This window comes from Trachurus japonicus, chromosome 2 (genome assembly GCF_045865225.1).
Source record: "Trachurus japonicus isolate A0001 chromosome 2, Traja_1.0".
Lineage (NCBI taxonomy): Eukaryota > Metazoa > Chordata > Actinopteri > Carangiformes > Carangidae > Trachurus > Trachurus japonicus.
This window is the reverse complement of record NC_140908.1, coordinates 13,850,103-13,877,964: the sequence shown is the minus strand read 5'-3', so window position 1 is coordinate 13,877,964 and position 27,862 is coordinate 13,850,103. Positions and strand designations below refer to the sequence as shown.

The following is a 27,862-nucleotide window of genomic DNA, read 5'->3' as shown; positions in this document are numbered from 1 at the left end:
GATTACCTCACATATTTTTTCATTGTTGAAATCTAGGTGTTTAAATTGCTCCTTCTGACTTTAGCCAGCCATGCTTTTCTCCTGTCCCTGTGTTTGGGGAAGCCATACATGTGCAGGCCTTTCTCCAAGCGACTGGAGCATCCCCGTGCAGCACAGCATACCATGGTGAAGACTATATATATCTATAGGCACTCTAGGTGTAGTGAACGGTAGCAGCCTGCGTGAGTGACGAGCAGAGCGATGATTGGCTCTGGCTCTGGTGACGAGCAGCAAATCCAGCCATTCCATTGGTTAACGTCGATGACGTAGGAGCGCACTTTTTGAATTGCGGAAGAGAGACGCCGTGTAGTGCAACCAACAACAAACAAAACATTAGTCGGCTGCAGCTTTGCACCGTCGCTGAAGTAAGGAGATAATAACACATACTGTTCATTTACTACTGTATTTTACGGTTTTTAAGGTGCAAAGTCCCTAATTAACTGTCGAAAGTTGTCGATACTCGAGTAGTTGTAGCGGTGACAACAACTATTAACTCGGTTAGCCACAAGCTAACGGTTAGCCAGAAGCTAAGCTAACCGAGCAGCGCTAACTTAGCCCCTCGATTGTGTTAGTTTCCCCCTCGAAATAAGCGTTTCTCTCTGTTTTGCTGCCTGCCGAAGTTACAAGAATAAGGTAGTTATTCAAAAATGGATATAATTTGATAAAGTTTCGTCGTGTTTTGTTGCTACAGTGACTTGTTGGACCTGTCCAGTGGAGCTGAGGAGCTGCTGTAAATGTTTGGCCACTAAAACGTAACTGTTAGACTGGGAGAATGGAGCAGGTGAGTGACATTAAGATTATTCATAAATGTTATCCATCCAATTACCACATTGTAAAAAGATTTTAAAAAGACATTGATGTGAATTGTACTTTCTGTACCATTTGTTTTGGCTCTGCCCTATTGTCCAGAGTGGAGTGATATTTGTAATTTTGTTGCTATCAATGTTGATGGTGATTTTATTTTGTTTTGGACTCCCTGTTTGGGCTCCCTGACCTGAAAAAAAAAACAAGGAAAAAGCTAACATAACTTTTATTATCAACCTTATTATTTTAATGGCAAAATTTCATATTCACAAATGTAAGTTAATTTAAAAAAAAACCTTCCTTTACTGCTTTTAACTGTGAGCTCAAGCAATACATAACCTCCATCACATTTTCAAACAACCAGAAAGCGATTAAGACTATCAATATATGTGAAAACTTGAAAAAAAAATTGTAAACTTATAAATTCCCCCTGGCGTATAATATAAATGTGCTTTATTAATTGCATTTTACCATGAAAAACTGTTTTTGTAATGTGAAACAAAGTGTTATCAGACACTTGAACAAACAGTGTGTCGTCTTCCATGCTGTTATTGTAACACGGTGGTGGTGGGGGGGGGGGGGTCCTGTCCTGTCAGCTGTGGGGTCTAGCAGAAACCTGATCCCCTGTGGGTCTGAGTCTGACACATGAGCCTCCCTCCTTCCTCCTGTCCTGTCAGTAGTGTAGTAGTGTCAGTGTGTAGGACTTTGAAGAATGGACACAGGAATGGAGAGGAGATCTTCCTTTTTACAGTCCACAGATAAGACATATGTTTACCTGTGGACATGTAGACAGTTCCAGGTAGGAAAGGTTTTCTATTTTGCTCTTGTAACAACATTGCCCTTTAGAGCAGTGGTTCTCAACTGGTGGGTCGGGACCCAAAAGTGGGTCGCGGACCCGTTCTGGATGGGTCGCGGACAGCTGGTCAAAAAAGGAAATAATATTTAATGCACATCTGATGTTGGACATGTCTTTTATTTTGAAAAATAACTTATTTTGAAAGGCACGAGACACGTGAACACATGCAGTTGTAATGCTCCTCCTCACTTTCTTATTATTTGCTCCATTTGCTCTGAATGCAAAGATATCAGTTTCTTATTAATGTGGCCTGATGCAGTGAATCTTGTTTTGTTTTGTTTTGTGGGTCTTTATTTTGTGCAGTTTGATATTTATTCACTTTAGTGAACATGCTCTGAATGCAGAGATGCATTAGAAGTCAAATATATCGTTTTGTTGGTCTCCATTTTGTGCAGTTTGATATTTTTTTATTCACTTCCGTACATGGTAACTCCTCAGTTTCATTCATGTGCTCTGGTAAAGAGCAAAATGAGTTTTTAAAGGCTTTAAAACAAAAATCTTGGTTTGAATTCTATAAAAGTGGGTCGCGACTTAATGACCATGGGAACATGTGGGTCCCAGAGTGAGACTAGTTGAGAACCGCTGCTTTAGAGGTTGTTGTGGGTTGCATAACTCCAACAAACACTAAAGAATCAATACATTTTTTTCAGGCAGGGCTAGACAATTTTAACTGAGAAGGAATTTTACTTGAAAACCTTTTAATTTTACATTTTTTTTTAGGTTAACACTCTCCTCTCATGTTAGTTTAACTTGTATTTTCCTACATAACACACTGACTGTTTGTTTGTGCTGCAGCAGGAGCAGGTGGAGTGGGACGACGTGAACAAACTCCTCCAGTATCATGGATTTAAACCGGTGTGCTTTGCCGATCCTGTTGAGAATAAAAACCTTTCAGGTGAGAGTGTTTTAGCAAATATGACCATCATAGGACTGTGTATGTTCTTCCTCTGTAGGGCTGGGCGATATGGCGATATGGCGATATGGCGATATCAGATCGTGAAGGATTAGAGTAGGGATGTCACGATTATAGATTTTCTTGGTACGATTATTGTCAGAGAAATAATCACGGTGTTACGATTACCACGATTATTATGCATCAATACATTTCACAACACTATGAATGTGTAAAATCAAATAAAGTCAAAATATAAAATTATATATAATCTCTAGGACCAGTTATTAATCCCCAGGGGGAAGTGTGTGAAATATTTATGTCATTAATTGTCCTCGATACCAAATGTTTAAGTTTATTTTAATCATTTTTTTCACAATACAAATGACACGCTAACATTTAAATTCCTATTAATTCAGTGTTACTTTAGATAAATGGACCAGTATCTGTGCATTCACCTTTACTTTGGCGCCACATCTGCAGATATGGTTCCAACATCATCTTTTTCAGAAAGTGACGGTATTTAGGAATCTTTACGATCAATTAATTGTGGCGTTTAATACCGTGATTAATTGTGAAAACAAGTAATCGTGACATCCCTAGATTAGCGTGTGTAGACAATCTGCCAAAGGTCACATTCTATAAATTGCAGTTCTATGCTGCAAAGCGCAAAAACAAAGGACATTTGCAAAGTTTGCTAAAAGAGAAAACAACAGTTACTTTAGTTTGTATTTTTATTCAGGGTATCCGCGGGGTCTTGAAAAGTATTAAAAGGTGATAAATCAATTGTGGGAAAATTAAGACCCTTAAAAAGTATTAAAAAGTCTTTTCATGACTTCATAAAGTCTTACATTTTGAAGGTATTTTTTTCTGAATTAGCTGTCCAAGAGTTTGAGCCCTAAAAAAAACATTGTGAGTGTGTGAATTTATTCGTTTTTATTAAAAAACAAAGATGAACCGGTAAATAAAAAACAAGGCTATTGTGGGTGCGTTCGTAAATTGTCTCTGAGAGCGCCCCCAGCCTATTTTGAATTCTGTTGTATCATAGTGGTCTATCTATAGTCTTTATCACAAACTAAGTGTCACTGATGTAAATGGTTACAGCTTGAAGTGGCGGTGAGGTATTAAAAAATATTGAGAAGGTCTTGAAAAAGTCTTAAAAAGGTTTTAAAATGAACTTCAAGATTCCTGTATAAACCCTGTTATTTGACCCTTTTCAATCAGCTATTTAGTGTTTTGATACTTAAAGGGGAACTAAACCCCTCAGTTTTGGATGACGTGCTCTAAGCTTGAAATTCAAAAAATGCCTTGATTATGGGCGGGACTCAGGAGCACTCTCCGATCCCCCCTCCCCCCTGCGCCCCACTCACACCCGCGAAATCACACAAAAGAGAAAAAAAAGTAATAAACACACATCGACACTTCTGCTAGCGCTAACGAGCTACTAACGAGCGACTCTAACAGCACTAGTAGCGTGGACACTACTAGGAGAGGACGCCAGAGCCGTGACACAGCATCTACAGCTGATCCGCCGGCTCGTTAACTCGTTAAAGGGATAGTTCACCCTAGAATGATATTTCGCTCATTATCTACTCACCCTCATGTGGACTAAGGGCTGGAAGAAGTTTCAGAGTCCACCGTGGCTTCTCTGAGTTACAGGGGGTCTTGGTGTAGCAGTGCATGTCCATATAACGGTTGCAAAGGGACACCGGAGCTCTTCGTAAAAAAACACACACAAAAAAACATCCAAATACCTCCATGATGCTCGTATGTAATGTCCGTCTTGTGCTGAAGCCCCAAATTGCGTAATTGTCCCGAAAAAAATTAAATAAGTCTATATTTTAAGCTTGTTTGTAGCGGAAGCTTCTCGAAGCTCCTCTTCCTGGTCCGTCCAAATCTCGCGTGATTTGCGCCGGCGTCAGCATGCGTCAGTGCGGTTACTGCGAATCACGCATATATTTGTTTTCAGCAGAAAAAAGTGGTTTAGGGGTTTAGTTCCTCTTTAAAATCCTGTTAAAATGACTGTTGAATAAAACAAACAGTAATGTCTTCATTGATATTTTACTTTCATGTTTATTGAAAGCTACCCTGTTTACGTTGTTTGCACATGTTGGCAAAACTGCAACTATTTAGATTAAAATCTGTTCAGAAAGGTTCTTTGGCCTAAATTGTCTGTTTTTCTTTTTCAATTTAAGATCGTGATGAAATGGAAATTGTGACTTCATTTAAAAAAAATCATGATATGATATTTTTGCCATATTGCCCACCCCTTGCCTATTCCATTGTGGGGAGATGTTGAACACTGTAACATACTGTGTGTGTGTGTGTGTGTGTGTGTGTGTGTGTGTTTAGATCTGGTTCTGCTGGGAAAGGCTTCAGCCGGAGAGATCAGGGCGACGCTGAGGACGATGCTCACGGACTCTGAGAGGAGACAAGCTCTGATCCAGGAGCTCATCAAGTCCAACAAGGAACTCAAGTGAGCTGCAGTACACACACCACAGACCAAAACACAAACACAGTGTGGAGTTAAGAATAAAATACAACCATCTAGTCTCATTTATCCATTTGGAAACATGGATTTTTTACTTGTAAATGGGTCAATGACGGGATGCAGGTGGTGAAACTGGTATTTTTTCATGTAAATCTGACTAAATCTGGACTGAAATGTGAAATAAATGTAATTCACACTATTTTACAACATTTGTCACATTATTTAGAAGAAAAGCTCATGTTTAGGACCAGTGTTGCTAAAATGCATTAAAATCAAATTATAGAAACACAGAAAAAATCAATTTCAATTTAATGTTTTCAGATGAAAGTTTATTTTTATAAGTACACTTAGGTGGATAAAATATTTAATATTTATTATTCTTTTGTGGTTACACCATTTGACATTTTCAGGGCTTTCCGTCTTACTAATGGTTAAAAAACCAACATGAATACAAAAATGTACATTTCAGCATATCTGATGCTTTTTTTCCTTATTCATTGTCATTTATTTAGAATATTTTTTTATTTGTCACTGACCCAAATACAAAATATCTGTGAAATAAGAAAAAGAAATGTACGGTCATTTGCTGGAGATATTTATTAGGAATGTAGAGGAAATGGGAGTTGATTCAACCTTATAAAATTGTAGTTTGATGTGTTTTACCTGCAGTAAATTCAGATGATTGTGCTGCTGGTTCAGAGATAAATGATAAATATAGCCTGTTAGCCACCTGAGCTTTTCTCTGTGGGTATTTTTTTTCACTTTACGTGGTTGAAATGTAATTCTTGTGTTGTCCACAGGGTTTCAAATTCCACTTAGAAGTGCTGGAATTGTGTTTATCAATCAGCAGGAAGGTGTTATGACAATTTGAAATATGTACAGTGAGTGTCACTGCGCCCATATACTGATCAGATACAACATCGAAGCAACTATTCAATAATGTATATGCAGTGTTGTGGCAGCCAGCTGTCCTGCTGTCATCCAATCTGAGGTGTATGGAAATGTGCAGCCAGCTGAACATGAAAAGTACGGTCATGTATGGTTGAATCGGTGCTGACCTTTGCCATGATCTCTTGGTTTGGCAGTCTCAAATTTGGAGATAAAAAGAGGCTGGAACACATTGTCAAAGTGGCCAGTAAAATTATCGGGGGTTACATTACCCGATCTGTCCATAACTTTTCACAGGAGGATAATCATTCAGTGTCCTGACCATCCTCTCCATGCTGAGTTTGAGCTCCTTCCCTCTGGCAGGAGATTTAGATTGCCAAAAGCCAGATCAAACTCATTCATAACACAAGCCATTACCCAACTTAATTCAAATTCTAAACAGTCATGATACACCCCACTTACTTATCTATTTATTTATTTACTTACTTATTTATTTTCGATTGTATGGAACATTTATTAGTCAAACAGCTCTCTATCTATGTAGCTGAAGCTATTTGGTACTTGAAATATCTTCAGTCTGCTTGTGTATTGGGTACTGTTTCTGTAGGTTATGGTAATTATGAGGAACGTATGTTTTTGAACATCTGATTATTTCACAACTACGGTAATGGCCACACTGTGGAAATGAATAAGGTCCAGTAATGTAAGAAATGTGAGTTGATGTATGTTGTTTGTATTGTTTTTTGTTTTGTCTTGCGAGTTGTTGTGGTTATGGATGTGTTGTTATTGTGTTTATGGTGTGAATGATGTGTTTCTGTATTTATCTACTGCAATGGATAGTTAATCTGTGAAGGTCGACTCCAGGAAGAATAGCGATGGCCTTAGCCAAAGCTAATGGAGATCTAAATACAGGGTTCCTACGCAAGTATGGAAAGTATGGAATAATATGGAATTTGATTTCATACATTTCCAGGTCTTGAAAAGTATGGAAAACGGAAACTAATGTATGGAAATATATTTATCTTAATACTTATCTGGGTTTGGTCTTATTCACATTATTACTTTGTAGCCGATGCGCTATTGTACCTAGCTACAATATCCTGGAAATGATTTGGTTTCATAATGGCATACAAATTCAGAATAATGAAAACAAATGATTAATTGCATGATTTATTAACATGAAACACATCTATTTACTCAAATGTCACAAATTATTTAATTTTTTTTTTACTGAGACAAAAACTCAAAATCTTTCCAAGAATATTTGTCTTATTTCTTGTCAAAATGTCTCATTTCTAGTCAAAACTAATCTCTTTCCACTTAAAATAAGACTCGTCACCTAAAAATTAACTTGTTTTTAGATCATTTTCACTTGTTTCAAACTAATTTTCACTTGAAATAAATAGAAAAATCTGCCAGTGAAAGCAGGTTTTTTGTGCTCGTAATAGAAAGAAAAAACTTGATCCACTATCTGATTTTTCTATTTATTTCAAGCGAAAAATCTGCTTGAAAGAAGTAAAAAGTGTCTAAAAACAAGCTGCTTTTCATGTGATGAGTCTTATTTTAAGTAGAATGAGATTTGTTTTGACTAGAAATGACATTTTGACTAGAAATAAGACAAATATTCTTAGTAAGAGTTTGAGTTTTTTGTAGTGGAAATCCGGAAATTAGGGTCTGGAAAAAGTATGGAATTTGGAAATTTAAAATGTGTAGGAACCCTGGGTGTAGATGAAGGTGAATATGTTGTGTGTGTGTGTGTGTGTGTGTGTGTGTGGTCAGGGAAGAGGCCCAGCAGCAGATGAGAGCAGCAGCTCATCAGTCTCACAGAGCCTCGGAGCTGCAGACGCTGCTGGACCAGGTCAGGGTCCAAGTCCAGGAGCTGGAGGAGCGACACCTGGACCAGGTGCTGCAGCACGGCAGCCGCATGCAGCAGCTGCAGCAGCAGAAGGAGGAAGAACAGGTCGGTCTGCAACACACAGCTCTGAGTTTTTCTGTTTTCAAACATGTTATTTAGTCTCCTCAGGGTTCTTACGGATCCTTAAAAAGTCTTAAAAGGCATTGAATTCATTAATCTAAAAACAAGGCCTTAAGTGGCATTAAAATGTCTTAAATCAATTTTTCAAAAGTCTTAAAAATGTTAACACATGGTAAGTGGTATTTTATGGTTGTAATTAGTCTCAAATCTCAAAATAATTGGTAACAATCCGACATAGAGAAGTTAGTGGCGGCCGTCAACGCTAAATTTCTCACCACCACCAGCTCCCAAGTCAGTGTTTTTTTGTTGTTGTTTTTTTCCGGACTTTTTATGCATTTATTTTGAAAGGACAGCTGGAAAGAGACACAATCCAATGTTCATGTAGCAGTCACTTTACCTTGGAAGTGGGTAAAATTGTCCCTATAACCCTATGTAATTGATGTGGTGTTTTTTTTCTTCTTTTTTCTGCATTTGTGTTTATTATGAAGTCGGTCTTAAATTTAATTTCAAGTGGCTTTAAAAAAGTCTTAAAAAGTCTTAAATTTAACTTGGCTTAAGCTGTAGGAACCCTGCTCCTACTATTTTATATTGTTGGGAGTTCATAGCGCCATCTAGCGGCCGCTAGTATACCTAGTATTTTCTTCTTTGGCGGTCATTATTACTGTGACTCGGTTTGGCCGGTGAAGCTGAGCTGGTAAGTTGATGTGTTGAAGTGATGCAACTTGTGTAAAATATCATAAGTATCATGGCCATTGTTTCTGCTGCTCTGCACTTTGCACTTTATTATCTCCCCACAACATCATATAGGCCTCTGTCAGTACAGTATATCTGTGATTTTATGTTATGTTATGTATGTGTGGTAAATGGATGTTGAAATTTTTAAATGTTTTTAAATTGCACATTTGGAGTTTGGGGAAACGTAATTTTCCCGAAAGTGTGACACTGTTTCGCCAGGATTTATTAACCCTCCTGTTGTCCTTCTGGGTCAAATTGACCCATCCTTCCTTTGCCCCTTCCTTCTTTCCACAATCCTTCTTTACTTCCTTCCTTCCCTTCGTCCTTACTTCTTCTTCCTTCCTCTTTTGATCCAATTCACTTGGTCTGTTCTCTTCCTCCATCTTTCTTTCCCTTCTTCCTTCCTTGAACGAATCTGTTCTCTTCCTCCATCTTTCTTTCCTTCCCTTCTCCCTTCCTTCTTTCCACAGTCCTTTTTGCCTCTCTCCCTTCCTTCCTTCCTTCCTTCCTTCCTTCCCTTCGTCCTTACTTCTTCCTTCATTTTTGACCCAATTGACCCAATCTGTTTCCTCCCTACATCTATCTTTCCTTCCTTTTTCCCTTCCTCTTTCCCATCTTTCCCTTTGTCCTTCCTTCCTTCTTTCCCTTTGTCCTTAAGACTCATCACATTTTAAAAGCAGCTTGTTTTTAGACACTTTTTACTTCTTTCAAGCAGATTTTCACTTGAAATAAGTAGAAAAATCTGACAGTGGAGCAAGTTTTTCTTTCTTATTACAAGCACAAAAAACTTACTTTCACTGGCAGATTTTTCTACTTATTTCAAGTGAAAATTAGTTTGAAAAAAGTGAAAATTATCTGAAAACAAGTTAATTTTTAGGCGATGAGTCTTATTTTAAGTGGAAAGAGATTAGTTTTGACTAGAAATGAGACATTTGGACAAGAAATAAGACAAATATTCTTGGAAAGATTTAGAGTTTTTGCATTGTGCATTCCTTCCTTCCTTCCATCCCTTCATCCTTCCTGCCTTCCTTCCTTCCTTTCGTCCTTCCTTCCTTGAACCAGGAAGTCAACAGGAGGGTTAAGTTAACAAAAACCGTACACTGACCGTGTGACGTTGTGTTCAGAAACGGAGTGAGGAGTTGGAGCTGAAGCTGTGGAGGGAGAAGGAGAAGTCGGCCGAGCTCCAGAGGAAACTCTACTTCACCATCAAGGAGGAGGAGGAGCGACGGAGCGAGAGCAGCCAGATGCACACGGAGAGAAGTCGACACAACTCAGCAGCAGCAGCAGACCAGGAGTGAGACCTGTTCAACCAGGGTATCCGCGGGGTCTTAAAAAGTCTAAAAAAGTCTAAAATTTGAAAATCTAAATTTTAGGCCTTAAAATGTCTTACATTTGTTGAATTATTGTGTTCAAGTCTTAAATAATTTTAGACATGTCTTAAATTTTCTTATGCCCACCATGGGCGAGCATTTCACTCGCATTTGCCCCTAAAAAAAATACATGTGTGAACCAGGAAAATCACAAAAAAGAAAGATCACAACCTGCGATCGTTCAAAAACTACAAGTCCCACAATTCTCTGGCCTCAACGCACCAATAACAGTAGTTACGTGTAAGCTACTTGGAAAATGTAGTGAGCTAAGCTACAAGTTACTCTACATGAAATGAAGCTTCACTACACTAAAGCTACCCACCAGAGAAATGTAGCAAGCTACGCTACAATAAAATGACAAAAGTAGCTTAGCTACATCAAAGCTATTTATTTTTTTATTTTTTTTACACCAAACTAACTTAATTCCAAGTAGGGGTGCACCGAAGTGGCATTTTTTTGGCCGAATACCGAATAAAATCAAAACGCTTGGCCGAATAACCGAATACCGAAAGTGGTTTTAAAGTTGTTGTTTTTTGTTTTTTTTAATAGGGCCTATTGGATAAATAAAATATTTTTTTAGACTTAATTTTCAAAGAAAGTAAATGTTTATTGACTATTCTGACAGTTTTTGAATATGCCAGTTGCTCATCAAAAAAGCACAAGAAGTTAAACAAAGTTTTTCATTTATATCGGCCCATTGTGAGTGCTGAAAAATCTATGCAAGTACATTCCAAAAAAACCCAAGTGTCTTTTCAAACAGTGGTTCCTAACCTTTCTTGGTCAGATTTTTTTTTAATTCATCAATTAGGCTACTAGACATTTCAGACCTCATTTGAATCTCAGGCGACCCCACGTGGGGTCCCGACCCCAAGGTTGGGAAACACTGTTTTAAAAGACGTCGGCCACGGACGGAGTGGGCGACATGCTGGGACGAGGAGCTTTCGTTTTAACTGCTGCAGCCGTCTCTCCCTCTCTACTCAGCATGCTGTTCAGGGTGTTTGGTTTGATTCATTAAAAGGCGCGTTGCTACGGGAACGGTCCCCTCACTCAGCCTCTCAGTGGCCGTGTCTCCGCTGCAGACAGGACGCACCGGGCTCTTGGAGCGACGTGCAACGGTGCGCGCGGCCGCTGTGCAGCGATAAAGTTGTCCAGCTACGGCTCTGATTCACGAACTTAACTATCCCTCCTCCTCTGTCACCTGCTGCGTGCTGCCCCGCTGCAGCAGACGGGCATCAACAGATACGTACATTACGTCACATGGAAGCGGTGCGTTTAAGGTCTAGAAATGCCTGGGGAAATGTAGCTTCTGTGGACGCTACCGCGCTACAGATCAATTAAATAGCTTAACTACTGAAAAGCTATTTGATGTAGAAAACAGCGACGCTACGACCACGCTACTGAGAAATGTAGTTAAGTTACTAACGCCGCTACTTGTAACGACGCTACTGCCCAACACTGCGTGTAAGTAAGGGAGAGTGGAGCTGTCGGTGAAAAGAGGAAACAACGCCACACTGGTCCTGTTCTATGTTGTCCGTTCACACCGAATTTTCTCATTGTGTCCGGTGAACACACCGTCACGTGTCGTTTATTCGTTACGTCCGCGGTGTAAAAGGCCGTAATGCAAAGACGCGGTTAGGCGCGAATTCGCCCATCTGCGACGCAATACACGCAATTTTATTTTTTGCGACGGGACCATCGCGTCTTTGTCTATTTCACCCACAAGGGGGTTCCCACCAAACACGAGGAACGCTTTTTTCCTCGCTCGAGTTGTGACGCGCGACCAATCACGAGATACGCGATTTTGTTGCTCGTTTTGACTCGCGTGTCAAAAAAAGTCAAGGCAACATTATTCAAGGCTTAAAGCCATCTCGCTGTTGGTTGTCAGTGAATTAAATAAATAATATGTTCCATAAACATTTAAAATTTCACTCCCCAATTTCTTTTTGTGCCCCCAAATAGTTCACTTTAGGCGTGCTCCTTGGGAAAAATGTTCTGGTAGAGCCCTCGCTACCGCAAATGCTCAATAAAATGCTCCTGCGACACTTCATTGTGCTTTATTGAATGCATTTTCAACTACCGGTACAAACAAGCCTAACACGCAATTTATATATTGCAATCAATTTCTAATTTTGTGACTCCGAATTTCTTTTGTACGTTTTTTATTTGTCATGATAGGTCTTAAATTTCATCCATAATGGTCTTAAAAAGTCTTCAATTTGAGCTGGTGAAACCTGCAGAGACCCTGTCAACATGATGTGTGTTAAATTATGGTGTTAAATGTAAAGTTTTGTCTCATGTTGTGTGTCTGTGTGTGTGTGCAGGTTGTCGGATGTGATGATGGTGTATGAAGCTGAAGTGACTCGGCTGAAGGACGAGCTCAGGTACACAACTCTTTTAGACGAGCAGGAAGGGCCCTCAAGACAAATGAGGCCGGTCCGCCTGATGGAAAGATGACAAAAAAGCCCGTCACTTGAGAAATCTCACTCTTTTCACATTCATATCTGCTGAGCTATGAACCAGGTGTCTGTCCTACATCACCAGTCAGTCAGAAATTCATTCACTTTTTAAAAAATCATGAAAAATGAACCTGAAAACATAAGTTGTAATTTAGGCGGAAATTGCATTTTAACTTATTTAACTCTTTAATTTTTCTCTTATTTAACAGAAAATCATCAATTCCTTTCAAATACACTATTATTGTATTCCCTAGGATGTTGTTGAACAATACCCAGTGGTTGTATGGAGATACATAGTACAGTTTTATTGTAAATAACAGGGTATGGAATAATATGGAATTTGATTTCATACATTTCCAGGTCTTGAAAAGTATGGAAAACGGAAACTAATGTATGGAAATATATTTATCTTAATACTTATCTGGGTTTGGTCTTATTCACATTATTACTTTGTAGCCTATGCGCTATTGTACCTAGCTACAATATCCTGGAAATGATTTGGTTTCATAATGGCATACAAATTCAGAATAATGAAAACAAATGATTAATTTACTCAAATGTCACAAATTATTTAATTTTTTTTTTACTGAGACACTGCAAAAACTCAAAATCTTTCCAAGAATATTTGATTTGCCTTATTTCTTGTCAAAATGTCTCATTTCTAGTCAAAACTAATCTCTTTCCACTTAAAATAAGACTCGTCACCTAAAAATTTACTTGTTTTTAGATCATTTTCACTTGTTTCAAACTAATTTTCACTTGAAATAAGTAGAAAAATCTGCCAGTGAAAGCAAGATTTTTGTGCTCGTAATAGAAAGAAAAAACTTGATCCACTATCTGATTTTTCTATTTATTTCAAGCGAAAAATCTGCTTGAAAGAAGTAAAAAGTGTCTAAAAACAAGCTGCTTTTCATGTGATGAGTCTTATTTTAAGTAGAATGAGATTTGTTTTGACTAGAAATGACATTTTGACTAGAAATAAGACAAATATTCTTAGTAAGAGTTTGAGTTTTTTGTAGTGGAAATCTGGAAGTTAGGGTCTGGAAAAAGTATGGAATTTGGAAATTTAAAATGTGTAGGAACCCTGACAATAAGATTTCTTTAGACAAACCTCTTCTCTAAAATCAGCCAAATTAGGTCATTCTGAGTGAGTGATGGGTGTTATAATAGCCTATAAGTTAAGAACGGTCACTCTAATCATAATCATACTTTATTTTTGTGAGTAGTGCTGCTGTCGTTCATATTTTCAGTCTGACGCTTGGTCTCCTGTTTTAACAGATACATCAGATACAGCAACATTTCTATGTGTAAAAACACATTAAACCAGGTGTGAATGTGACACATATTAGTCCAAAAACATGGTTGTGAAGGAGACAGGACAGTTCACCTGATCTGGAGTCAGACATGGACCCTTTACAAAGAGGCTTGACAAAGAAAAGTGAACAATGTGTTGATGATGTCCCGTCCATCCATCAGGTCCATCAGAGGAGAAACTGATCCCAGACCAGCACAGAGGACGACCAACGGCGCTGCCTCGTCCTTTCAAACCGCCCTGAAGGTAAAAGCTGCAGTCTTTGCACACTGAGTCCGTTGCGTTTTTATTTTGTGTTATAAATTTCGGAGAGGGAGACAAAAATCGTCACGCAGTCCAGAAATGAAATGAAAGAGAAAAATTTAAATATTGTGTCCATCCTGAGAGGACGCGGTAGCGAGGGGATCGGCTGCTTGTAAATGAGCAGCCGAACTATCATGATCACTTCGACAGTTTATTTTAGGATGTCGGTGGTCCAGTTTGATAGATATTGATTATTATTATCACACATTAAACAGAAGATGGACAATTTCCATGATCCTGAACAGCGGTTGTTGGCGCACACTCACTCTGATGTGATTGGTCAAAAGACTTTTCACGGATGCGAGAAACGCATTAAATCGAACCTGATCTGAAAAGTTTAATGACAGACGAAAGTTTCGGACTCGGTGTGTGTGTGTTTGAGCCTTTAAAGCTGAGTGTGGTGTGTGTGAGTGAAGCACACTGAAACTTTATGGAAAAAGGAGAAATTAGAAAATATATTCCTTTTTTTAAAATTGTACAATTCGGTAAGTGCCTTTTTTTAAATATAGTTCGAGAAGCCATATTTTAAGCGTAAAACACACTACAACCATACACAAACTAGTCTGTTAATATCCTCTTAATCTGATGTTATTACCTCCCATCGTTTAACGTTGGGTTTTCTTTTACAAATGAGCTGATGCCTGTTTGTGTGTGTGTGTGTGTGTGTGTGGGTGTGTAGGTGTGCGAGCAGCAGCAGAGGGAGAGCAGAGGTCAGATAGAAGAGCTGCAGAAGGAGGTGGAGCAGCTGAGGCAGGAGCTGCTGCACACACAGTGAGTGTGAGAGAAAGAATATCTGCTGAAACACGTGCACATGGCTTTAATGTTTAATGTCAATGTTGATGTGTGTGTGTGTGTGTGTGTGTGTGTTGTGTGTGTGTAGGACCACAGTGAAGGAAGCCAAGCTGAACAAACACACGGTGTGGGGCGTGGACGGATTAAAGAGACGAAGTAAGACCAGGTGGGAAGAGGAGCGGTGCCTTATTTGATTATACACTGTTAAAGAAAAAACAGAAATGTGGTTTAAAATTAGTAAATTGAACAAAAAATATAAGAATATATAACATAGAACATATCTACAAATGTATTTCTGGGTTATATGAAAACAATTGAAATCATATAGTTCAGTTCAGTTCAGTTTATTTCATGTCCCAAAGGGCAATTTGGGTTGCAGGTCCTAGAATCACATAAAGGTAAAAACATACAACACAATGTACAGTATAGTGACATAGAGACGCATCATTATAAATAACAATATAAATAGAATATACACTAATTGTGATCATAGTAGAGATAAAATATAAGAAATACCGTTAAAACACTGAATACAAAATCCAAGATAACACTGTTACAAATACAGTATGAGACATAAAGTGGATGAAGTGCATAAGTCATTACATAAGTAACATAAATATAATAATAAAATAAATGAATTTAAAATAAAGGAAGAAAGAAAATGGCAGGACAAATATTTCTTCAATTACGTTAACAGTGTGTGTACATTTTTTATTATCAATTCTTTTAATACATTCAAGGTAGTTCTTCAAATCAATTTCAAAAACAGGAAAGAAAGGTCGACCTTTGGAAAATTTGGTTTTATGTATGTGGAATTTTGCACATACATTAACACAGATTAATTTAGTGTTGCATTTTCCTATCTTTATTATTATTATTATAGTATAACAGTTTATCTTTGGCATTCAAATTAATTGGTATGTTGGAATGTGATGTGATGTAAGCTTCAATTTGTGTGTGTTTGCAGGTCGTCCAGAGACGATCAGCTGTGTGCTCACTATCACCACGTAAGCTTCACCGTGTGTTAGCGTGTTAGCATGTTAGCAGCATGTGTGTGTTTTACTCAACCATCCCACACGAGTCCCTGTGTCGTTCCAGCTGTTGACAGAGGTCGGTGCCATGGTGACGGACCCCCCCGGAGCTGCTGTCGGTCCAGATGTGACGGGGTTTGACGACGTGCTGCCCAGACTGGAGGTTTGGTCCCAGCAGCTGCACCTGCTCAAGGTATCGGTTCGGTGTTAGTGATCGATGCATCAAACACACAAGCACAGGGTATATGTACAGGGTAGAGCACTGTAAAAGAGAGTAGCGACAAGCATTGGTCAAGTGGAAACGCCCCCTGGTGGTGGATGTGGGTTTTGCAAATGCGCCCAAGAGCTGCATCTCTACAGTGTTGGTGAATGAGTAAGTGCGGTATTTTCAATAATTTAAGGACATTTCTAGATCACCCACGTTAATAGCATCATCGTGGACCCTTTTACAGATAAATATTAACATATAGTGGCCATTAATTGTTGTGTCACGAATGCTTGCTGTTTTAAATGATAAAGATAAGTCCACTAAAGGGTCATACTGTAAGTTTGTGCGCTAAATTCAACTGTGTTAGTTAACTGTTCGCCACTTAAGCCTGTGTTTTCTTTAATTATAAGCATAACTTAATATGACCAAGGCACCTAAAAGCAAAAACACAGCAGTTTTCATCAATTTACAAGCAAGTTGGCAACACACATACATAGGAGTGAATGGGTTTCTTGGGCGGATTTGCAACACCCACATCCTGCCACTAGGGGGAGAATAAAGTGACCACGGGAGTCTATGGTGGTGTCGCTACTCTCTTTTCCAGTGCTCTAATGTGTACTAGGCTTGGGCGGTATCCAAATTTTGATACCGTCAAACTTCCTCCACATTTTACCACGGTATACGGTATTACCGTGACTAATTAAAAATGATGACGTAAGTGTCATTACCAAACATTGGCTTGTTTCTTCACCAATCAGAAACTGAATACTAGGGCTAAACATTAGCAGACCGAAATCTCATTGGTCGATTGGTCGCAGGAAAAAAACAAAAAACATTTGGAGCCCTGTCTTGTCAAAATTAAGTCAAAATCTATATGACTGAACTGTATATGAAAGGCTATAGGGCTTTTATTTAGAAGGACCAGATACAGGAAGTCATGACACGCACTCGCTGTCAGTTTTCAAGTAGGCTAAAACATATTAAACTAACTGAAAATTCAACCACACATAAGTGCTACTGGACATATAATCAATTTTAGACATTAAATTACTTTTATTTAATATTGGATTCCTTATCTCCTAGTGCACTTGCATTGCATTTTTTCATGACGGTATTGAAATTGATACAGTTGCTATTTTTAAACACCTACCGTAATACCGCCCTAGCCTAATGTGTATATGTCCAGGGTATCCTGAGGTTAATTGCAATACATTTTTAAGACTTTTTAAAGACCTTCCAAAGAAACTTAAAGCACAAAGTTGTTGTTAGCATCACATCTTTAACTTAACAGTTTACAAATAAATCTATTAGGGCTGCCCGACCAAAGATTTTCTGGGTCGACCAATAGTCATCATTTGAGGTGATTAGTCGACTAATTGACCCTCCCCAATTGCAGGGCCAGTGTTATGACTTCCTGTATCTGGCCCTTCAAATTAAAAGCCCTATAGCCTTTCATATACAGTTCAGTCATATTGATTTGGACTTAACTTTGACAAGACAAGGCTTCAAATGTTTGGTTTTTTTTTTCTGTGACCAATCGACCAATGAAAATGTGGTTTACTAATGACTTTTTGGTCAGCTAATGCTTGGTTGACTATTTGGGGGCAGAATGAGTAACACTATCAGTTATTCAGGTCAACTGGCTTGGTGAAGTTACAATATTAGAACTATATCTAGTTATAGCAAAAATATCATATGAATTTTTTGTAACAGTAAAATCACGATCTTATCTTATCTTAATCACAGTTTTTTACATTGTATAGTGGCCTTGGTTTAAAGGGCTTGTACACGTGCCAGTGTAGGTGTATGTAAGTGCATAACACAGCAAATGTACTTTTCTTTTGTTGCAGATTTATTAGGCTACACACAGCCAACTCTAAAAATATACTCACTATCACAATAACACACGGTCAAAAACTGTATGGATTAACCCACCTACCTAGTATATAGATTTGAAAGCAGATGCTGCCACCTACTGGCACAAGACTCATGAACAAAATTGACTTTAACTGTTGGTTTTTGACTATTTAGCCAGTCACTCTGTGGACGATGTGTAGAAGTGAGTGTGTTGTGTTGTGTTGTGTTGTGTTGTGTTGTGTTCAGGAGCTGCAGCGAGGTCTGAGGAGACTGGCAGCCAGACTGTTTCCTGGGCAACCGTGTGACGGCGTCCACGACGACGCAGGCGGTGTGAAGGTGGAGGACATGATGCTGCTGGTGGACACGATGCTGGAGGAAATCTCTGCTGCTGATGAGAAGGTTGAGCTATTTTTTTACTTTCTTTTTTATTTTATTGCTTTTTTAACAGAAAAAATAGATAAATATTAACGAGATGGTGGTGCTAAACAGAACAGTACAGGTTTTTTTGACTGAGTTTCTTCTGACATGAGACAAACAGGACATATAGTATGTATAAAATAAATGGCACAACAGTTTTTAGACATTAAATCTAATATTTCCTCTTTGGCAGATAATATAATATACCTGATTTTCTCCAAGTGTAATAATACATTTCCCAGTTCTCTCAACCACATTTGTAGGAGCACTTTCAGATTTCAAAGACTGTAAAATTTAGCTTTCTGGCTAACAATGTAGAAAGGAAAGGGAAATAGCCTTAGCTAAGCTTCACAACTACTTTTCACATTATCTGAATTATTATCACTATATATAGTGAATGGGTCTGGGTTACATGGATGATTAAAGGCCTTAGTGAAGAAGTCAAACAAGCCGCCCCAGAGTGATTGTAGCTTATGACATGACAAAAATGAGTGGGATAGTGTCTCTCATCTTCACTTTGACACTTACATGTACTATGTACTACCTAGAATTGTATCAAATGATGTCTTGCATTGATTGAGCTACCATGAATATTCTTGATACAATTCTCCCATATCTCATCTGACTCTGGATTAAACGGTGACGTGTTAACAGCGCTAAAACCAGAATTAAAACAGTTTTTTAGCAGCTTTACTGGCTGTAAACTGCATGCTAATTTCTGTTAGCCCGTCTATGGTGTTTTACATTAAACGTTAGCATTAAGCTAGCGGACTTTATATGCTTAGTTGTGACACTGGCTGTGTGTGTTTTGAACGTTGTTTCAAACTATGTGGGTTTGGCTGAACATCGTTGATGCTTAAATATATATTGCCGCTTAATATATTGCTTTACTCCTCTTTCTATGTGCCAGTTTTACTGTAGGACAAACAGGCATTTTACTGTTTGTTTACTATGGTCACTTCCGTCCCTCCCACACACCGTTTTTCGGTCAGTTGTTGAAATTTGAGTCCTTTATGTGTTACTACCATAGGAACTATCAAGTAACTTTTTTGATTTTCCCGGTTTGACCGGTTTGAGCAGCCGTAGACAGCGTAGACCGTAGGCTTGAATATTCTTGATACAATTCTCCCATATCCAGGGTTCCTGCGCAAGTATGGAAAGTATGGAATAATATGGAATTTGATTTCATACATTTCCAGGTCTTGAAAAGTATGGAAAACGGAAACTAATGTATGGAAATATATTTATCTTAATACTTATCTGGGTTTGGTCTTATTCACATTATTACTTTGTAGCCTATGCGCTATTGTACCTAGCTACAATATCCTGGAAATGATTTGGTTTCATAATGGCATACAAATTCAGAATAATGAAAACAAATGATTAATTGCATGATTTATTAACATGAAACACATCTATTTACTCAAATGTCACAAATTATTTAATTTTTTTTTTACTGAGACACTGCAAAAACTCAAAATCTTTCCAAGAATATTTGATTTGCCTTATTTCTTGTCAAAATGTCTCATTTCTAGTCAAAACTAATCTCTTTCCACTTAAAATAAGACTCGTCACGTCACCTAAAAATGTACTTGTTTTTAGATAATTTTCACTTGTTTCAAACTAATTTTCACTTGAAATAAGTAGAAAAATCTGCCAGTGAAAGCAAGATTTTTGTGCTCGTAATAGAAAGAAAAAACTTGATCCACTATCTGATTTTTCTATTTATTTCAAGCGAAAAATCTGCTTGAAAGAAGTAAAAAGTGTCTAAAAACAAGCTGCTTTTCATGTGATGAGTCTTATTTTAAGTAGAATGAGATTTGTTTTGACTAGAAATGACATTTTGACTAGAAATAAGACAAATATTCTTAGTAAGAGTTTGAGTTTTTTGTAGTGGAAATCCGGAAATTAGGGTCTGGAAAAAGTATGGAATTTGGAAATTTAAAATGTGTAGGAACCCTGTTGATACAATTCTCCCATATCTCATCTGAAATGTCCCTATCCAAAGACTTTTTAAGTGTTTTTAAGTTGAGCCGAGTCCAGCGAGATGGTCTTTGTGTTGTGTGTGTGTCCAGGTGCTGCGGAGCCCCACCAAGTTCACTCTGGCGTCCATGGTGTCTCACTTCCAGAAGCTGTTTGACGTGTCGTCCCTCAGCGGCGTGTTCCCCCGCATGAACGAGGTGTACAGCCGCCTGGGGGAGACCAGCACCGCCATGAAGACCCTGAGAGACCTGCTGCACCTCGGTACGACACCACGCCGTCCTCATTTTACAGTTTTTCTCAATCGCTTCGGTGCTTTTCTCACTTCACTATTAACATTTGCACAACAGTTTAGTGCATTTCTCAAAACAATTATTACAAACTGCAAAAACCTAGTGGATGCAGGGTTTCTGCAGGTCATTAAAAAGCATTAAAAGTCATTAAATCCGATTCTCAAAGGCATTAAAAAATTGATAGATTCATACAGTGAGATTTTGATATCATTACATCCCTATACAGCACAAAAAGCAGAAAAATAGGGGGATTATACTACAGTAAAACTACAGTAAAATTAAACGTGGGTGAAGAAATGGAGAATTTTCTAAATTCATATTTTTAGGTGGTGGCAGGATACTGTTGACTTTTTTTTTTAATCGCTATCAGCAAAAATTGGAATCGGCAGGTCAGGCTTTTTAAAAATCGGTGATTGGCCAGAAAATTGCAGTTGGTGCAGTCGGTCCCCTATTGGTGTGATAAACATGCAGAACCAAGTAATTGGGTGTGTGTATGTGTATATAGGTAAGTGTATGTATGCACACATATAGTATTTGCAGTCACGGGCATTAAAAATGTTTGAAATGGCATTAAAAAGGGCATTAAAAAGCATTAAATTAGATTTGCTGGTACCTGCAGAAACCCTGTGGATGAACTGGATAAACTTGCTCAAAATAGATTGTCCATCCCTCAAAAGGAAAAATACACTACAGTCATCTACAACAAACATAAGAAACACTGTTTGGGTACAACTTTACGTAAATCTGTTCTCTAGTGAAGCTGTAAGTCTAAATGTACAGTAAATGTAAAAAGTTCTTGTCCCACTGTAGCTTACAGTAATGCCTGACACAATGACAGCAGTGCAGATTGAATTACTGTCCGATACTACACATACCTGCTCTTCCTTACTGTAAATGTTTGAATAATTGAATTCACAGCTTCTCCCAACATTTATTTTGAAAACTAGTTCAACAATTTTGTATGTAATGACTCTAGCAATGAAATGAGGACTGTTAGTTTTATAGGGAAAGACTATTCAGCGTTCAAAAGTATAGTTCATTTTGACTGACAGGACATAAGCAAATGATAATGTTGTAAAACAGCAGAGAATTGTATGAAAGCAACTGATACGTGTCTAAAAGCATTTGCAGTTTGTTCAGAGGAAGGAAAAACTGCTGCTGATGAACTAATAGTTATGAGAACTTTCATTCTGATCTGAGAACAGCACCAAAGCGACTGAGAAAAACTGTAAAACTGCGGTTAGATGGGACCGGCACTTTCATTTTGTCGATTTGTGTCTTGGTCTTGATTCTGTGGCGCTGCACCACATTGGTCTACGTATGGGAAACAATAGGTGTGTGTGTTTGGGTAAAATGAACGTTGTGTTTCATTCTATAAACTACTGAGAACAATTTCTCCCAAAAATTACAACTGGTCAAAATAACAAAAAAAAAGATGCAGTTGATATTCATCTTTAAATAGACCACTAATGATTTAATTTAGGAAGAGTTCAGATTCATATACAGGGTATCCGCGGGGTCTTGAAAAGTATTAAAAGGTGATAAATCAATTTTGGGAAAATTAAGACCCTTAAAAAGTATTAAAAAGTCTTTTCATGACTTTATAAAGTCTTAAATTTTGAAGGTATTTTTTCTGAATTAGCTGTCCAAGAGTTTGAGTCCTAAAAAACATTGTGAAAGTGTGTGAATTTATTCATTTTATTAAAAAACAAAGATGAACCGGTACATAAAAAAGAAAAGAAGATTGTTGTTTTTGTTTTTTGAGAGTGGAGCAATGTTTTTTTTGTTTTTTTGATAAACTTTGCTTTTGATTTATTATCCCAGCGTATTTTTTTTACTTTTACGTTAAAAGTGTTACTGATGTAAATGGTCACAGCTTGAAGTGGCGGTGAGGTGTTGAAAAATATTGAGAAGGTCTTGAAAAAGTCATAAAAAGGTGTTAAAATTAACTTCAAGATTCCTGTATATACGCTGATATAGATGGACATTTCCATTTTAATCTTGCAGCAGCAGTGATTGTTTGTTGATTTACTGATACATATGTTATAGTTCTAAGATTTTCTATTAAAATAAAGTCAATAATGACATTTTTTGTGTTCTCTTTGTATTTGGAAAAGTATCGAAAAATGTGTGTGTGTAATGAGAGTGTTGTTGTGTTGATGTTTGTCAGACAGCAGAGCTTCAGCTGCCCAGGTGGTGCAGCAGGCGTCCCAGCTGGTTTCCTCCAGGTCGAAGGTGGACGAGTTGCTAGGAGACGCCGACATCGACAGGTCGGCACACACACACACACACACACACACACACACACAGAGAGTTGTGAGACGTTTGTTGAAGCAGAGCAGCAGGTTGCGTTAAAGGACAATTCCAGGTGAATTCAACTCAGGGGTGTATTTTCATATCATTTTAGGTCTAAAAGAAGGAATCTGAAGATTTTCAGTTTAATGTCTCCTGTTTTGCGGTAGTTGCGTCTGTCCCCGCATCGCCACGGCAGCAATGAATGGGAGTGGATGTAAGTTCCGCTGTTTAGGCTGTTTCCAGCCCTCAAAGCCGCAATTTTTTCCACAGACAGCGTCAGATGGAGACTCAGACATGCACCGAGAAGTTTATTTACTTCAACAAGCCGACATGTTTGTAAAACTAGATCTAATTCAAAGTCTCCTGGAGTCTCGCGTGAGCCCGAAGTTGCAGTGCTGGTGTATTCAGGCGCAGTAGGAGCTACCGCTTGTGTCATAAACACAGGAATATCAACTCTTGACTTGCTTGAAGTGTACATTTTTTTCCACAGACAGCGTCAGGTGGCTACTCAAACATGCGCCGAGAAGTTTTTTTTACTTGAAGCAAGTAAAGAGTTGATATTCCTGTGTTTATGAAACAAACGGTAGCTTTTCCCACTGCACCTGAACACACCGCGCACGGCAACTGGGTCTCGCGCGAGACTCCGGGAGACTTTGAATTAGATCTAGTTTTACAAACATGTCGGCTTGTTGAAGTAAATAAACTTCTCGGTGCATGTTTGAGTCTCCATCTGACGCTGTCTGTGGCTTTGAGGGCTGGAAACAGCCTAAACAGCGGAACTTACATCCACTCCCATTCATTGCTGCCGTGGCGATGCGGGGACAGACACAACTACCGCAAAACAGGAGCGATTAAACTGAAAATCTTCAGATTCATTCTTTTAGACCTAAAATGATATGAAAATACACCCCTGAGTTGAATTCGCCTGGAATTGTCCTTTAAAGTTTTTCCTCAATCGCTTTGGTGCTTTTCTCAGATCAGAATGAAACTTCTCATAACTATTAGTTAACTATTAGTCATTTGTCCACATCATAGTAGCAGTTTCTCCTTCCTCTGAACTAGGGATGTCACAATTACTTGTTTTCACAATTAATCGCGGTATTAAACGCCACAATTAATTGATCGTAAAGATTCCTAAATACCGTCACTTTCTGAAAAAGATGATGTTGGAACCATATTGGCAAATGTGCAGCAAAGTAAAGGTAAATGCTCAGATACTGGTCCGTTTATCTAAAGTAACACTGAATTGGTAGGAATTTAAATGTTAGCTTGTTATTTGTATTATGTTTGTAAAAAATGATTAAAATAAACTTAAACATTTGGTCTAGAGGACAATTAATGACTTAAATATGTCAAACACTTCCCCCTGGGGATTAATAACTGCTCCTAGAGATTAGTAATGTAATTATATTTTGACTATAATTGATTTTACACATTCATAGTGTTGTGAAATTTATTGATGCATAATAATCGTGATAATCGTAATAATGTGATTATTTCTCTGACAATAATCGCACCAAGGAAATCTATAATCGTGACATCCCTACTCTGAACAAACTGTAAATGCTTTTGGACACATATCAGTTGCTTTCATACGATTCTCTGCTGTTTTACAACATTATCATTTGCTTATGTCATGTCAGTCAAAATGAACTGTACTTATTAATGCTGAATAGTCTTTTCTTATAAAACTAATAGTCCTCATTTCATTTCTACATTATTTCTACATTACAGTGGGACAAGAACTTTTTTACATTTACATTTAGACTTACAGCTTCACTAGAGAACAGATTTACGTAAAGTTGTACCCAAACAGTGTTTCTTATGTTTGTTGTAGATGACTGTAGTGTATTTTTCTTTTGCACAATCCTGTGAACAAATCAGAATTGCAACGAGCATATGCAGTAAAAAAAAAAAAAAGTGAAACTTACATATTCAGTATCAGTTACTTCACTAAATACAGTAATGTTTTACTGTATTTATCACATGGCCGTACATAGTTCATAGTGCTGTCTTGAGCATTTTCAGGTAGTGTCATGATTTCATTATGACAGTTTATTCTCTATCTTGTCTATAAATGATGGTGTGAAGACTTTGTCACTTTATCTGTGTGTAGGCTGATGCATAATCCTTAGACCATAAGGTTTCCTTTAAACATATGTGTAAAACCATTCCTTTACTGAATTAATTTGTTAAAAGACTGACTAAAACTAGACAAAAACAGGGTTCCTACGAAAGTATGGAAAATGGAAACTATTGTATGGAAATATATCTGGGTTTGGTCTCATCTTAAGTTATTTGGGTTAATTATTTTGTATGCGCTATTGTACCTAGCTACAATCTCCAGGAAATTTGATGTTTTAATGAAAACAAATGATAAATTGCATCTATTTACTCAAATATCACAAATAATTTGAATTTTTTTACTGGGAAGTCTGGAAAAAGTATGACTAAAAATGACTACTGGTCAAAAAGACTAAGACTAAATCTAAAATGCCTGTATTTTGTGTTTTTGCAGCATCATTGTCAAAGTGAAGCAGCACGACGAGTTCTTCACACCGTTCCAGATGCTGATGATGGACATGTTCCTGATCCTGGGTCAGTTTGACTCTTCACTCATGTGATGTGATTGTTGTGTTGCTTCCTGATGATGTGTTTTTCACGGATTGCGTTTGTTTTTTTGTGTGTTTCAGGAGTGAGTCGCCTGGACGACGTCCTCCCCGCTGTCAGGACTTTGAAACAGAGTGTTTATTGATATGTATGTATGTGTGGGTGTGTGAGAGATCGTTTTTTATGATTAAAATAAGTGTGTGTGTATGTGCAAGCTACAAAGTTTAACATCCATGTATAAATAGATGATGGAGTATATGTGTAAGCAGCTCCAGTGAAGTGTCTTTTTGTACTTTGGATATGTAGTAAAAGAGCTGTGGATGTGTGTGCTTCTGCCTTTCCAGGTTGACACAGTGGCCTACATGTCCCACAATGCATTAGTGCAGCATGTGACTGCTACTTTGACTCTGAATGTCCACTGGTGTGAGTGTGTAATTTTCTTGTAATTAAAAAACAGTGAGTGTGTGTGGAGTGTTTTTTTCCTGCTTTGGTACAAACAGCCTGTAGCAGCAGCAGCGGCACAGTGGGTAAAGCTGCTGCTGCTGCCTATGGAGCCGAGGGTCGAGGGATCGATCCCCCACGCGTGCGTTGCTTTTCTTTGGAGCGTTTGGTGCACTTCCCCCTCCTCTCCCCAGCCGCACTTCCAAACAAAACAAAAAAAGACAAGTTTGTACTGATGTGGAGATGAGTAGACACTTTAATTTGACTTCAAGCACTTAATGTCTTTGTAACATTCTAGTACTAGTCTGCACTAAGTGGCTTGGTGGCCACAAGCTCAACAAATCCATGTGTTTGTCTACAAACTACAACATCCAAACACAGTTGCAGTCTGTACATCCACAACTCTTTACACACATGGGAATTGTCCAGTCATCAGTTTCTCTATGCATTTCTTCAGCCACACTGACACACAACAACTACATGCACCGACAACAGTTGATGACTCCACAATTCCCATCTGCAAACCAAACATTCAACTACTTGGAACTTTACTTCCATGCTAAGCGTGGAACGTTTTGCACACTTTCAAAGTTAAAAGCATAACTGGACTCAAATTGCAACTAAACTTGGACTTTTTCACTTCTAGTTCAATGCTGCAACTCTGTTTGCTCTGTAAACACTTGTGGAACAAACACATGGACTTGTTGAGCAAAGTGTTATGACTTACCACATGAAGCGCAGGGCGGCCGCCGTCGTTAGCCGCTTAGCTCAGGCAACAGCGCTGTAAAACAAGACAGGCAGGGAGACAGAGACATTAGACAACAGTGACACAAAGAAAATATCACTAAAACAAATCACTTGTACAAACCTGACAACTCAGACGTGACTGCTCTTCTCCTCCCTCACCGCTTCTGACTGGTGGAAAAAAAAGACAAGAAAAGATCAATTATACTTGACATTCATTCAGATTTGTTGCTATCACTGTCATTTGTACTATCCCAATACAAAAACTCCTGTCATTTGTGCTCATTTAAAGGGATAGTTCAACATTTTGCCAAATTGACCCATTGCCATAATCCCTATAGTCATAGCAGTAGATTCATTACCTTTATTTGTCGGTGCAAGTTATTTTTAGAACGGCCAAGCTGACTGCTGATGGGATTTCTTGGTACTCATCAAATCCACAATCCAACAAAACTCTCTGGTGGACAAGTTGTGAGCTGCACATTCACCACGCTATGAGATAATCGTCTGGTAACATATGTTATTATTTCATAGCGTGGTGAATGTGCAGCTCACAACTTGTCCACCAGAGCGTTTTGTTGGATTGTGGATTTGATGAGGGGAAAACCACCCATTCTAAGAATAGCTCACACCGACAAATAAAGGTAACGAACCTGCTGCTGCGTTCCGACAGGGAATCTGTTGTCAGGAACTTCACTTAATGGATTTAACTCCAACCAGAACACCTTGCAACATCACAGCTGTTTCCAGCCAAGTTTAAAAATAAAGTCTTTAAAGTTTCTAAATGTTTCAGACAAATCTGAAATGATTCAAGAAACATATTTCTGTGTGCACAAGAAAAGCAGTTTTGTGTTGCTTTATGTTGTAACATTTTTGAGCCAATAATGTAATAAGTCATTACATTATTGGCTGGTTATTACGTTATTGGCCTAGTATTTAAAAAAACCTTTGAAAACGTAATAACTGCTGCCGATAATGTAATAATACATAAATATGACTGCAGTTCTTGGAAATAAAAGGCTTTTTTGCAGTTTTGTGCAGTTTGCTAATCCAAAGTAGGTTTAGTGGATGAC

The 27,862-nt window shown here is 38.1% G+C and overlaps 1 protein-coding gene across 1 annotated transcript; it reads left to right on the top strand.

Moving 5' to 3' along the window:
* Positions 1-301: 301 nt before the first annotated feature.
* On the top strand, positions 302-25,839 carry cep70 (centrosomal protein 70). The gene is made up of 17 exons (XM_085793881.1): positions 302-404; positions 731-820; positions 2,495-2,594; positions 4,944-5,067; positions 7,750-7,930; positions 9,805-9,974; positions 12,372-12,431; positions 13,983-14,064; positions 14,801-14,892; positions 15,001-15,069; positions 15,881-15,920; positions 16,012-16,137; positions 18,256-18,408; positions 20,502-20,670; positions 22,870-22,969; positions 25,513-25,592; positions 25,688-25,839. The coding sequence occupies exons 2-17, from the start codon at positions 812-814 to the stop codon at positions 25,747-25,749; spliced, it is 1,617 nt and encodes a 538-aa protein (XP_085650007.1). The 5' UTR covers positions 302-404; positions 731-811; the 3' UTR covers positions 25,750-25,839.
* Positions 25,840-27,862: the final 2,023 nt, after the last annotated feature.

What these genes read in the sequence shown, in the direction of transcription:
- cep70 (XM_085793881.1), top strand. An exon ending in GCAGCAGCAGCAGACCAGGA is followed by an intron (nt 9,975 to 12,371) that starts GTGAGACCTGTT and finishes GTGTGTGTGCAG; the next exon opens with GTTGTCGGATGTGATGATGG. An exon ending in CAGGAGCTGCTGCACACACA is followed by an intron (nt 14,893 to 15,000) that starts GTGAGTGTGAGA and finishes TGTGTGTGTGTA; the next exon opens with GGACCACAGTGAAGGAAGCC.